Here is a 14,892-nt window from a genome sequence, read left to right on the forward strand (position 1 = left end):
TACTTTAAGTTCTAGGGTACATGTGCATAACGTGCAGGTTTGTTACATATGAATACTTGTGCCATGTTGGTGTGCTGCACCCATCAACTCGTCAGCACCCATCAACTCGTCATTTACATCAGGTATAACTCCCAGTGCAATCCCTCCCCCCTCCCCCCTCCCCGTGATAGGCCCCAGTGTGTGATGTTCCCCTTCCCGAGTCCAAGTGATCTCATTGTTCAGTTCCCACCTATGAGTGAGAACATGCGGTGTTTGGTTTTCTGTTCTTGCGATAGTTTGCTGAGAATGATGGTTTCCAGCTGCATCCATGTCCCTACAAAGGACACAAACTCATCCTTTTTTATGGCTGCATAGTATTCCATGGTGTATATGTGCCACATTTAATCCAGTCTGTCGGTGATGGACATTTGGGTTGATTCCAAGTCTTTGCTGTTGTGAATAGTGCCACAATAAACATACGTGTGCATGTGTCTTTATAGCAGCACGATTTATAATCCTTTGGGTATATACCCAGTAATGGGATGGCTGGGTCATATGGTACTTCTAGTTCTAGATCCTTGAGGAATAGCCATACTGTTTTCCATAATGGTTGAACTAGTTTACAATCCCACCAACAGTGTAAAAATGTTCCTATTTCTCCACATCCTCTCCAGCACCTGTTGTTTCCTGACTTTTTAATGATTGCCATTCTAACTGGTGTGAGATGGTATCTCATTGTGGTTTTGATTTGCATTTCTCTGATGGCCAGTGATGATGAGCATTTTTTCATGTGTCTGTTGGCTGTATGAATGTCCTCTTTTGAGAAATGTCTGTTCATATCCTTTGCCCAGTTTTTGATGGGATGGTTTGTTTTTTTCTTGTAAATTTGTTTGAGTTCTTTGTAGATTCTGGATATTAGCCCTTTGTCTGATGAGTAGATTGCAAAAATTTTCTCCCATTCTGTAGGTTGCCTGTTCACTCTGATGGTAGTTTCTTTTGCTGTGCAGAAGCTCTTTAGTTTAATTAGATCCCATTTGTCAATTTTGGCCTTTGTTGCTGTTGCTTTTGGTGTTTTAGACATGAAGTCCTTGCCCATGCCTATGTCCTGAATGGTATTACCTAGGTTTTCTTCTAGGGTTTTTATGGTATTAGGTCTAACATTTAAGTCTCTAATCCATCTTGAATTAATTTTCATATAAGGAGTAAGGAAAGGATCCAGTTTTAGCTTTCTACTTATGGCTAGCCAATTTTTCCAGCAGCATTTATTAAATAGGGAATCCTTTCCCCATTTCTTGTTTTTCTCAGGTTTATCAAAGATCAGATGGCTGTAGATGTGTGGTATTATTTCTGAGGACTCTGTTCTGTTCCATTGGTCTATATCTCTGTTTTGGTATCAGTACCATGCTCTTTTGGTTACTGTAGCCTTGTAGTATAGTTTGAAGTCAGGTAGTGTGATGCCTCCAGCTTTGTTCTTTTAACTTAGGATTGTCTTGGAGATGCGGGCTCTTTTTTGGTTCCATATGAACTTTAAAGCAGTTTTTTCCAGTTCTGTGAAGAAAGTCATTGGTAGCTTGATGGGGATGACATTGAATCTATAAATTACCTTGGGCAGTATGGCCATTTTCACGATATTGATTCTTCCTATCCATGAGCATGGTATGCTCTTCCATTTGTTTGTGTCCTCTTTTATTTCACTGAGCAGTGGCTTGTAGTTCTCCTTGAAGAGGTCCTTTACATCTCTTGTAAGTTGGATTCCTAGGTATTTTATTCTCTTTGAAGCAACCATGAATGGAAGTTCATTCATGATTTGGCTCTCTGTTTGTCTGTTACTGGTGTATAAGAATGCTTGTGATTTTTGCACATTAATTTTGTATCCTGAGACTTTGCTGAAGTTTCTTATCAGCATAAGGAGATTTTGGGCTGAGACAATGGGGTTTTCTAAATATATAATCATGTCATCTGCAAACAGGGACAATTTGACTACTTCTTTTCCTAACTGAATACCCTTGATTTCTTTCTCTTGCCTGATTGCCCTAGCCAGAACTTCCAACACTATGTTGAATACGAGTGGTGAGAGAGGGCATCCCTGTCTTGTGCCAGTTTTCAAAGGGAATTTTTCCAGTTTTTGCCCATTCAGTATGATATTGGCTGTGGGTCTGTCATAAATAACTCTTATTATTTTGAGATACGTTCCATCAATACTGAATTTATTGAGAGTTTTTAGCATGAAGGGCTGTTGAATTTTGTCAAAGGCCTTTTCTGCATCTATTGAAATAATCATGTGGTTTTTGTCTTTGGTTCTGTTTATATGCTGGATTACGTTTATTGATTTGAGAATATTGAACCAGCCTTGCATCCGAGGGATGAAGCCAACTTGATCATGGTGGATAAGCTTTTTGATGTGCTGCTGGATCCGGTTTGCCTGTATTTTATTGAGAATTTTTTCATCGATGTTCATCAGGAATATTGGTCTAAACTCTCTTTTTTTGTTGTGTCTCTGCCAGGCTTTGGTATCAGGATGATGTTGGCCTCATAAAATGAGTTAGGGAGGATTCCCTCTTTTTCTATTGATTGGAATAGTTTCAGAAGGAATGGCACCAGCTCCTCCTTGTACCTCTGGTAGAATTCAGCTGTGAATCCATCTGGTCCTGGACTTTTTTTGGTTGGTAGGCTATTAATGATTGCCTCAATTTCAGAGCCTGCTATTGGTCTATTCAGGAATTCTGCTTCTTCCTGGTTTAGTCTTGGGAGAGTGTAAGTGTCCAGGAAATTATCCATTTCTTCTAGATTTTCTAGTTTATCTGCATAGACGTGTTTATAGTATTCTCTGATGGTAGTTTGTATTTCTGTGGGGTCGGTGGTGATATCCCCTTTATCATTTTTTATTGCATCTATTTGATTCTTCTCTCTTTTCTTCTTTATTAGTCTTGCTAGAGATCTATCAATTTTGTTGATCTTTTCAAAAAACCAACTCCTGGATTCATTGATTTTTTGGAGGGTTTTTTATGTCTCTATCTCCTTCAGTTCTGCTCTGATCTTAGTTATTTCTTGCCTTCTGCTAGCTTTTGAATGTGTTTGCTCTTGCTTCTCTAGTTCTTTTAATAGTGACGTTAGAGTGTCAATTTTAGATCTTTCCATCTTTCTCTTGTGGGCATTTAGTGCTATAAATTTCCCTCTACACACTGCTTTAAATGTGTCCCAGAGATTCTGGTATGTTGTATCTTTGTTCTCATTGGTTTCAAAGAACATCTTTATTTCTGCCTTCATTTCGTTGTGTACCCAGTAGTCATTCATGGGCAGGTTATTCGGTTTCCATGTAGTTGAGCGGTTTTCCAGGAATTGAACTCCTCTCTGCAGCAAGCAGACCTAATAGACATCTACAGAACTCTCCACCCCAAATCAACAGAATATACATTCTTCTCAGCACCACATCGCACTTATTCCAAAATTGACCACATAATTGGAAGTAAAGCACTCCTCAGCAAATGTGCAAGAACAGAAATTATAACAAACTGTCTCTCAGACCACAGTGCGCTCAAACTAGAACTCAGGACTAAGATCTGTGCCTCTTTCAGAATGTTTAGAAACAAGGATTGACGAGTATGTCAAGATTTAGCTATTCGTACTACTTTTAAAACTTACAAAACATTCTGTTGGGAAGGAAATAAGGTAGAACCAACATGGCCTGAGCCCTAATCTATGTTGGAAGAAATCTACAGGGGCACACTTTACTGGGAAAGGACACAGCAAAATATTGCCCTGACCTTTTCCTGTGTTAGAAGTTTGAAGAGAGTATGACCCTTATGACACTAACTTTGACATTTAGGTCACCAAGTAAAAGAAGGTTATCTTGCTTCTGTGCATGAGAAACAAGAACCGCCATCAAAAATTAGCCTTTTGGTGGCTAGTTTTTTGCAGGTCCTTAATCCAGGGCCCAGAATTTTTTTAGCATATGCAAAACTAAAGATGGTGCCAGGTGTGGTGAGTCACAGCTGTAATCACAGAACCCTGGAAGGCTAAGCCTTGAGCCCAGGAGTTTGAGACCAGCGTGGGCAACATAGTAAGACTCCATCTCTAAAAAAAAAATTTTTTTAACAAATTAGCAGAGTGTGGTGGCACACACTTGTAGTCTCAGCTACTTAGGAAGCTGAGGTGGGAGGATCCACTTGAGCCCAGGAGGTTAAAGCTGCAGTGAACCGAGATCACACCACCGCACTCTAGCCTGGGTGACAGAGTGAGACACTATCTCAAAAACAAACAAACAAACAAAAATATATAGATGTCAGGAGTTTGTTTACATGTATGTATACATAAAGAAATATATTCAATATATTCATCCTTGTAGGCTTCATGGTAGCAGGTCTATCCTTTAAATATTCAGCCTAAAAATTGCTTAATTGCTGGTATTATAAAACAAAATAATTTTTTAATTCATGAAAATATTAGGTTGTTAATTTTATTTTCTTAGTTCTGTTTTTTATCAATTTTTGGCAAGTATATTAATTTTTATAATCAGAACAAAAGGAAGACTATTTTGAAAATTCATACATTAGATAATTTTGGGTTGGCAGAGATGTCTAGTATTGTAATCTTTTTTACTTTTCCCCTAATCTAACCTATCTCAATTTCTTCTGTTTAATATCTCTGATAAAGAAACTCTGGATAATTGTTGAGAGTTTAAAAATAATGAAAATAAGTTTTAAATTACAAATTCCTTGGTAGAAGTAATAGAACCTGCAACTAAACCAGTGGCCTGTGTAATTGTGGAATTGCATACTTTAAGTATTTTATGCACCAAAACGGATCTCAAGAAAGTCTTAGTAAAAGTGACATTTAATGGCATTTAGCTAGTATTTAATAAGAATTAGAGAGATGCTAAAGCTTATAAACCTACGAAGATCTACAGAATAAAAAAGAAGTTTGTATATATGTGAAATACTTAGGTTACTAGAAACATGCTTGTGAGTGAAGTTATTGACCATTCCAGACTAGAGAAAGAAGCTATTTCTCAGAAAGTGTTTGCTTATGTGATTACAGTGAAAAGTGGCTGCTGCCCCAAATCCGAGCGAGATCATGAACAATGAACATTTATGGCAGTCAGTGAGAGTGGCAGGGAGAGCCCTCCAGCCTCACTAAGCCACGTGAACAGACACCAGGATAGTAGAGACGAAGCAGGAAAGCCTGGAAAACAGGTCTGGGTTCCTGTCCTGGCTCGGCCACAGAATGGCTTTGAAGCCTTGGCCACATCACACTGTCTCTGGGCTTCAGTGTCCTCAACTATCTATGGAAGATAATATCTACCCCACAGAGTTACCACGAGATCAAATAAATGAAATTATATCAAACATTTAGCAGCGTGCCCAGCACGTGGTAGCTTCTTGTAATAGTTTAACCCCTTCCCTGTGAAACAGGTCCAACCTTTCTCATCTGAAGCATCTGGTGGTTCCACAGTCTGGTATCCAGCCGGAGAGGGTCCTGTGATGTCCAGTATTGTGTATGCTGTTTCTTATGTTCTGTATTTTAAAAAAGGAAATAAGTGGACCATGACTGGGTTTTCTTAATAAATGTTAATGGCACTGTTAGACTCCCTGTATTTCATTCATTTGTGCCTGCTCTTATAATAGAATTTAATAAAAAGATTATTCTCTAGAATTATTATTTGTTAGGAAAGCTGTCATTCTGTATATTTCCTAAGTGAAGAAACAAATGATGGAAGAAATAAAAATATCAAAGAATTTTCCACAGGAAAGCATCGAGAAAAATAAGTTTCCCCTTAATGCTGATACTGTTTTTCTAGTCAACATTATTTCAAGAAATTAAACCAGGAAGTGGGAAAAAGTGATTTTGAAATATTACTTGAAAATAAATAGGCTGAAATTATTGCTGGAGGATACCACAATATAATAAGCAACTTCTAAAATGTCACTATTCTTTTCCATTGTTGCTGAGTGGCATAGAAGCATATAGACAATGTCATCTAAAGTTTATAAACTGCTTATATGCTTGAATATATATTCAGTGTATATTTTATTGTTGCTGTCTTCATGTTGTCTCACATAATAGATGAAAACTGACCCTTTGGTGTGGTTATATTTTGAAAATTGAGTTTGAAGTCTGAACAATTACATATATATCTTACAATGTTTTAAGCTACTGCCTTCAAAAAAGAAAGAAACCTGCACAGTTACATTGTCATCAGCCCTGCAGAGCTGCTGATAAAAGCAAATTTGTAAAGTCTCATGAATTGCCAAGCCAATTATCAGTCAGGTTCTGATTTCTGGAAGCATCATCCCATGAGATAAATAGACAAGTCAGAAATAACACAGCTTGATTTTAAGATAACAGGTGGAGGAGGCAATTTGATTTGGGGGAAATCTTGCATTGATACATGAGTGTATTCGCTTGGTTTGGCAGTGGTTTTAGACACTGTATCTGGTACCATGGAGATGTCATTGTGGCAGACCTTCTCATTCTGTCTTCAGACTGTACCACACTTGTAAAACAGTGACGCTCATGGGGTGTTATCTCAAAAGCCAAAAGGCTGTGAAGAAAAAAGTTGCTAGCAGTCTCTAACATGGGTGTGTCATGACTCTTTTCAGGTAGTAGGTGTAACCTTGAAGAAAAAGTGGCACTGTCTTCAAAAAAGTGACCTGACCCTGGCTTTGGTGGGTTTTTTCTGCAAGAAATAAAAAGCACCGCATGTATTTATCGTACATCCTTTCTAGCTGACCACTGCTTTGTTCTAGAGTTCAGCATGAAAGGACTAATTTTTGTTTTGTTTTTGTTTTTGTTTTAGTGAAATGGCATGTCCCTTGCTAATTCTAGCTATTATAGTTGCACATGTAAAGAAATATCTCTATGTAGCTTATGGATTGGTAGCATTTCAAATAAATAATGTACCGAAAAATTGACCTGAAATTTTTTGAGATGCTTATCAATTGACATTTTTTCTTAGCCCAAGAAAAGAATCTGAATTATTATTTTCTTAAATTAAATTATACCTTGTAACATTAGATTTGTTATTTTAAATATAATAGGAATTGAAATATAAGCATGCCACTTTGTTTATTGCTATATTATTAGAACTTACTGAAGCATGGAAAGAATTCTTCACAAATGACTTTGTTCTTTTGAAAAATGTAAGCTGCAAAAATATTTGTTATAAACCATATTTAGTCTGTAAATGAGTGTAGCTTATAAAGATGTACTAAGTTTATAGTGTGTAATGTTTCATCCAAATAATTTTTATATTTTGATAAAATGTTAAACAAGTTAATAGTGCCATAATAAATCTTTTCCCAGAATTCAGAATTGTTTGCATCTCCATTTTAGGAAGTTCACATTGCTTCATTAAAGAAGAAACCTGGAAGCATTATGCACCTCAATTTGTTATGCAATGAATCAAGTTATCATTTATTCTTCCAGAAGTCAGTTATTCTATGAATTGTGGCCATATAAACTTTTCAAAACACATACATATATGAAAATTACTACTGATGTATTTGCTGAATAAAATCTCTAGTATTTGATATTCCATCTTGGAAATAACACGTTATAATTCAATAATGCTAGTTATAAAGTCAAAACAAAACAAAGAAACAAACTTTCAGCATTGTAAACAGATACACACATTTAAAAATCTATTAACTATACAAAACATTTTTCTTTGTTCTCATAAAGAAAAGCTGCCTCTGGCTACATTTTAGAAAGTCAGTGCCTGAGAAAATGGACAATGTTTTGATCCCTAGAGTAAACCTACCTTCTAAATACTTAAAACCCTTTGAAAGCACAAGATAATGATGTAATTGTATCCTTTTTGTTGCATGGAAACGATCAAGCTCTACTAAGTTCTGAGTTAATATCAACCCTGGCTGTTAATTCCCTTTTCCAACGTTAGACCCCCCATATGTCGGTTTTCGTTTCTTTGCCTGTGATAGGTCTGTCTGCTACATTTGTATTTTAAGTAGATTTACAACACAAATATTCATATGTGTTCTTAGTATAAAATTATTTTCTTCAGGGAGGCTCTACCCAGAGACCTGAGAAAATTGAAGCTTTTGTTTTTAAAGTATTTAAGGATTATTTAATTTTTACATAGTATGAAATTTTTCTCATTGGGTTGGAAAGGTAATATTTTGGGGGATTTTTCTCATTATACCATATCTAGTCTCAAAAAATGTAATAATCTGGTAAACTCAAATAACAGAAAGCCACCATATCCCTTTACAGTTTATAATTCTACTTCTTTGAGACAAATAACATAGGGATATGTATGTGTTTGTGTACACATTATCTATATATATACATATACATATGTATCTATAGATATAGAGAGAGACATAGATTAGTGCCTCAATATTAATTATCCTTTACTGACATCTGTATTTATGGGGTTCTTCAGTTAAAAGACATTTCTAAAACTCTATTAAAATTATTTGGTCTGAAAAACATTGAAAGTTGCAGAATTTTTTTTTCATCAAGTTTATAACATCACCACAGAACGGGCTGGGTGAATTCCTGTTAAGTCAAACCACTGAAGGATTTTTAGCTATTTTGCAACATTTTTACTCTTTTTATCCCAATCCACCCAAAAATGGCAAAGACTCCAGAGATCACCCAGCAAAAGCCCTCTGTGGGAGTTGGATCCTGCTTCTAATCTCTGTCCCAAACCTGTCATTCAAAATATTTAGGAATTATAGAGTAATAATGTATAAATGAACATAACAGGCAACCCATAGTGTTTTTAAATTGATATTACAAAAAAATTCTTGTCATGTTAATTTCCTTAAAACATATTATACATATAAAATACTATGTTAAAATTAAATGTAATATGTCAGCTGTAAAGGGGAAAAAGTAGCTAACTAAAAGTTCACAGATTATCTTTTTTCAGATTTTGTGTGTTTTCTCCTCAGCCAAAAGCCTCAAGATTCACTTGCAGCAGCCTACCTCTTCATTTATGTTGGATTGCTCTTTAAACATTAGAATATCTTGTAATAAATAATAAGTTAAAGATCTCTCCTGACACAAGTCATTGTTGATTTCACTGTTATAGGGAAAAGGCTCTAGGGCGGCAGATAAGGCTGTTGCCATGGTGATGAAGGAGATACCGAGGGAGGAGTCTGCTGAAGAAAAGCCCCTCCTTACTATGACATCACAGGTGGGCAGACCCATAGGGTTTCTGTAGGAAGCTGACATATGTTAATATATCAGACATTGTGATTCTTAACTAGAAAAAAAAACTTTAACTCTTGAACCAATTTTTCTAAAGACAGTTTCAATGAAGCAATTATATAAATATAGATGAAAACCAAAATTGCTAAAAAAAAAAAAAGAAAAAATCACCATCTAGTTATTTATTTGTGAATTTTAATCTCATTACTCAACTTTAGTTAAGACAAAAGAGAAAGAAAATATATGTGCAAGTAAAACATGTTGCTTCTTTATAAAGGAGTCTTGTTAACAACTTTGGGAAAGAAATAACAATGAAGCTAACAGTACATTTGAACAAAAAGAAAATCAAATTCCTGTGAATAAATACAAGTTATATTGTATACATATGTCAGTTTACCAGTAGAATATCTAAATTTTCTTAAATGTTAAATATATTTATGTTGTGACTATGCATACTACGTATATGTCTATACATATTTATGTGGATAACTAATTTACAGGAATGAGCCAGAAGTCCCTGAGTCCCCATGCAGAAAATGGCATTTGTGACCCCTCTCATACTCAGTGACCTTGAGAACAAAAATGTCATGTCTATTATAAGCACATGAGAGCCATTTTCAGCATTTATTATAACAAGTATAGAAAAAAGTCTGCATTTGTATGCAAAGAATGTGGAGACTGTGAATCCTATATGTCCTCGGGGACTTTTGAAACACCCTGTAAAATCTACATAAATATGTATAATGTACTCATCACCACTCTGTGGAACTACCAGTTTTAAAATCGCAAATGAAAAATATTTTTACTTGCATTTATCTTATAATTTAGATTAGATTATTTTAAACATTTCATTTTTTCCATTCAGTTCCGATTATATGATTCAGTTCCGATTATATGAACATGTCTAGAATTCGAAAAATGTCCATTTACAGTCCTCATGAAAGGCATTTATATCAAAAGCTAAATTATGGCAACTTATTTTTAGAATATCAGCAGATCTCATCCCCAGCTGCTGCCAACATGTGTGGTTTTATTTTATTCTAAATACTATGTTGTAAGTTATAAAAATTATAACATATAACATCAAAATTAAATAATTTTTAAAGCTATTAAAGATTCCCAAGACTTTGGGATAAATTTTATGTTTTCAGGGTTTTTTTTATCCCAAAAGAAGAGATGCTTCTTCCTAATAACACATAGTAATCGTTGGAAAGAAATTTGCTTGATATTTACCAAATTCCTCATTCTTTACTTAGTATATGTAGTAAAACATATACAGTTTTACACTGATCTCTTGTCAATCAGAGTCAGACCTTTGTAGACTCCCATTTCCAAAACATTAAGTCCACAGTCCCTCAGGTGAATGCTATTGGGTAGGGAGGTGAGAACTACTTGAAGTTCTTGCTTAAGGGCAGAGCCATACAACTGTAGATATGACCTAACCAAATTTGCAATTGGCACAGTTGTACTGTAACATATCATCTCAGGACTTCACAGTCTAGGGCAGAGTCCAGTACCCAAGATTCTTTTTTCACAAAATCACGCATTGCTATGTACTTGCTGGTAATCTTTTCACATGTCCAAAATTACCATTATAACCTAAGCTTACATTTAAAATTTAATGCAAAATAATATTTTTGATTTTTAATTTAGAAAAGAAATTGTGATTATTACCATTTTCTCATATCCAGGACATGCATTTGTACCAAGTTTTTCCTTTAATCCCTGTCTAATGTTGCATTAACTGTTTTTGAGGTATTAGTTACAGTTTACTGCATGAAGGTTATAGAATGCTTTATTTGATGCATCATATTCTTGTTGCATACTGGCCAGTTTATGAATCAGCAAACAGAGTTCTGATTTATAAAATTTAATGCACCTGTTGTGTTGATAGTATTACAGAATTAATTTAGTGACAGCTGTGATACAATTATTTCTCAGTTAAATGCAGTTTTATTAGTTGATATACTTTTTCCACTATACACAAGTGGCTTCTTCCCTGCTATGCACCAGTGGCATGCACAAACCAAACAGAAGCAGAATGATCTGAAAAAGTGAGTACTTCCCACGACAACCATAGCATCTAGTCCGTGTATCGTACTACATTCTTACTTGTTATCTTGTGTGAATGTACTGCTGTCTTGACACATGCTTGTCCCAGTGTCTCCTGTAAAGCCCCTTATAACATAGAGCCACATACTGCTGAATACATTGATTCATCTTCATCACTGGTATGTCAATGCCAGCTGCTCATGTGATAGATTCCAGATATGTCTGAAGATAATTGCTACTGTCTAAATAGTGTCATTGGGACAAGTATGATACGTAAAAGAGAAAATAACCCACTGAAATACTGAGTTTTATCTTATTTCATAACTTTTCACTCAACAGACTGTAGGTGTAGAATAATCCCATATTCTAGAACTTTCTTGTATTATGCAATTATTACTGTGTGGTCCTCAACTTTTAGAGGAATTAAGCCAAACATACTCCAGTGGAGCTGTCTATATTACACTGAACAAATTGAATAATGCAGAAGTGTTGACCAGATGACCTGAACTCAGAAATTGCTGGACCACTGAGAGCTGCTCTTTTTTGCTTAAAAATCATTTATTCCATATTAAGCAAACAGTATGCAAGGAGTTCAGAGAATTTCAAGTACATGCTGTCCAAGACTAACATTTAAATCAAATAGTATGTAAAAAAGCATGTGTTGATGAAAGGTTTGAAGAAAATATGTGAATCAAGTCTTTGAGGAAAAAAAGTTTCTCTGGACCTGTGCTATCCAGTACAGTAGCCACGAGCTACTGAGCTTTATGTGGCTCCTGAACTTTATGTGGCTGCTCCAAATTGAGATGTGCTGCAAGTGTAAAATGAACACCAGATTTCAGAGAGTAATCAAAAAAAGGTATAAACTATCTCATTAATGATTTTTATAATGATCATATGTTGAAATGGTAATATTTTGGATTTTTTGATATATTGGCCGCCAAATCAAATATCTTATTTAAATTAATTTCACTTGTTTCTTTTTACTTTTTTAAACATAGCAACTAAAAATGTTTAAATCATGAGGCCCTCATCATAATTGTTGAACAGAATATTCTATTCTAAAGGGTAATAGTATAAACAAATTCAGTTTTAAAATAGAAGGGAAAGCCATTTGCCAGAAGATTGATTGTATCATAGAAAAAAAATGTATTCTCTTCATAAGAATGAAATGACTGTAGTGAATACTTTTCTCTCTTGAGGAACCTTCAAAAGTTTTGTTTTTGACCGTATCTCCTAGATACTTTTTTAGCAAGGTATAGCCCATTTATCTTTGCCTATTGAAGTCTCTTCTTGTTAAGGGACTTTATTTTTTCAAGCCCAGCCTTTGTTTTTCTATCTGTCATCACCCATTATACCTCAGTACTAATTTAATTTTTGTTTCTGATAAAGATAAAAAGAGTAATGTCCTCGATCGGAAGAATATTTTCAAGGCTACTAGTAAATACAGCCTTGTTTGGGTTTCCATTTCTGACTTAAAAAATTGTCTTAATTACGTTCTCCTGCCTGCTTTAATTTATTGTTAGCACTACCCAAGCTGTGATCTGTTCATTTCCCTGTGAATAGATTCACATTTTACAAAAGTCTAGCTGTCCTGTCAGGAATACATTTGTAGCTTGTTGGTTGACATTTAGATCAAGTCAAAGAGTTGAAAGTTATCACTTGGTTATCCGTTACCAGAAGACTAATAGGAAGTGGGGGTTGGGGCAGTTCATTAGCACTATAAGCTCAGAGGACATGAATTCTGTCAGGCATCAGAATTACCATGACAGAGCTCTAAAAATCTGGATTTTTAGCGGTTGCATGGTAATGATTTAGTTATCTTATCTTTGCAATTGATAGAGTCCATTAAGTTGGCTTTGATATTAATGAATCACTGACAGTATGGTCACTATATTGACAGGCACCAAATTAATTTCTAAACTTGGACAGGGCTAATAAAACCATAAACAAGTAGTTCAATTATAAAATAATGAATGAAAGCCTATTTAATAAATGACTTTAAATTAACAATGTCACAGAGTTGGGTGAAGTGGTGGACACCTGTAGTCCCAGCTACTCAGGAGGCTAAGATGGGAGCATCACTTGAGGCCAGGGGTTTGAGACCAACCTGGGCAACATAGCAAGACCCCATCTCAAAAAAAAAAAAAAAACCATATCACAAATAATACAGGAATTTCAAAACTCACAAAGATGTTTGTGTTTCATTCATATATAAACAAAACAATTCTAAAATTTTTCTATTATTTAAATGCGGTAAAGAGATATGAGATAATATTACAAATTTTCTTAATCAACATTACAAATATGAGATATTTGTCAGCTGTTTTAAACTTATTAGGTTCAATGTTTTAACTTTAAAAATTATTATTGAAGTACCAAATGCTTAAATATAAAAACAGAATCTTTTACTTTAAACTAAAACAATTCAAGATCATCAATCTGAAATGTGAAATTATAGAATAATAGATTATTGTCCTTTACAGACATTGTTTTATCATCTAGAATGTATTGTGCTTTAGGGTTAATTCTTAGTAATGTGTTATCAGAAACCTTGAGCTCTATATTTTTGAATGAAACATCTAAGCAATATATCTCTTTAAAAACAAACACAAAGATTTAAGTCACAAAACATGATTTAAGACACAAAACAAACAATATAAACATACACTGTAGTTTAAGTAACAAACAATATTTAAAAAGCAAAACATCTTTTCATCTTACTAGTTTTTTATAGCTTAGATTATATAATAGTTTAATTTTAAAACATTGAAACTGAGAAATTCAAGTTGAGCTAAGACAAATGTAGTTTCAGATAAAGTTTTAAGAGCTGGGTGATATAATCTGCCTTTGTTCAACACAAAGAAAACACTGTATTGATATATGAAGCAATTTGGTGGTGTGGTCGCTAATATTAATCACATCAACTTGCCAGTCTGAATAAGTCATAATTCAACTGAAATCATTTGACTGAATGTTTGATTACAAGGAAGGTGTTATGGTTCAATAGTCTTTTGCATTCTGATTGACAGAAACCCCTACATGCAAGTTCTTGCCTATCTTCTTACTTCTAAATAAAAGAGTTTTCCTTTGTTTCTATGTCAATTAACCACTTCAGGGTTTTCCCTCAAAATCTCGAGATTTGAATGTCTGATTTAAAATCAGCAGGGAGGGAACAGGATTGTGTTGAAGTGTTGCTGGCCTCTCATTCACATTGGACCAAGTCCTTCTTCTGAATGGTATGGGGCGGGCTTAGGCCTTTATTTTAATTTTTTTCATTAGGCATTCTCTCTTGGCACTTTGACTTCTTCGTAGAAGCCTTAACATTCTTGGTAGAAGCTTTGTATTTGGAAATGTTTCCTTAGGTATCAGTAGGTCCCCAAACATTTATAAAATATGTGACTGGGAGAAAATGGGCTCAAATGTGTGGTTTAAAACCAGCAAAGAAATTGGCAAACATTTCTGAGGATCACTGACCTCTCTGTGACATGGCCAAATCCAGTATGAAATTGAGGACACCCATGTAATAATTCTTTTGTACAATTTGCCATTCAGTTAGACTGTATAAAATCAGTCAACATTGATTTAAACTGCTACCATGGAATACAAAAAAAATGCTTGGATGAGATCTCTACCCTAAAGCAAGTCACAGTCTACTTGGCAGTTGGAGAGGGACAGATAAAACTAAGA

General features: G+C 34.8%; 1 protein-coding gene across 7 annotated transcripts in view; it reads left to right on the forward strand.

Annotated features, from left to right (window-relative positions):
* The window catches only part of PEX5L (peroxisomal biogenesis factor 5 like), a 249,398-nt gene that overhangs the window by 131,396 nt on the left and 103,110 nt on the right, over positions 1-14,892 (forward strand). For 3 of the 7 annotated variants that reach the window (XM_037988531.2, XM_007972010.3, XM_007972016.3), the window contains one exon: positions 9,035-9,139. The exons of 3 other annotated variants lie outside the window; for them this stretch is intronic. In XM_037988531.2, coding sequence (XP_037844459.1) covers positions 9,035-9,139 — 105 coding nt within the window. Of the gene's footprint in view, positions 1-4,520; positions 6,645-9,034; positions 9,140-14,892 lie in introns of those variants that run through there. One more of the 7 variants, XM_073023429.1, reaches the window with a different exon arrangement.

Source organism: Chlorocebus sabaeus, chromosome 15 (assembly GCF_047675955.1).
Source record: "Chlorocebus sabaeus isolate Y175 chromosome 15, mChlSab1.0.hap1, whole genome shotgun sequence".
Lineage (NCBI taxonomy): Eukaryota > Metazoa > Chordata > Mammalia > Primates > Cercopithecidae > Chlorocebus > Chlorocebus sabaeus.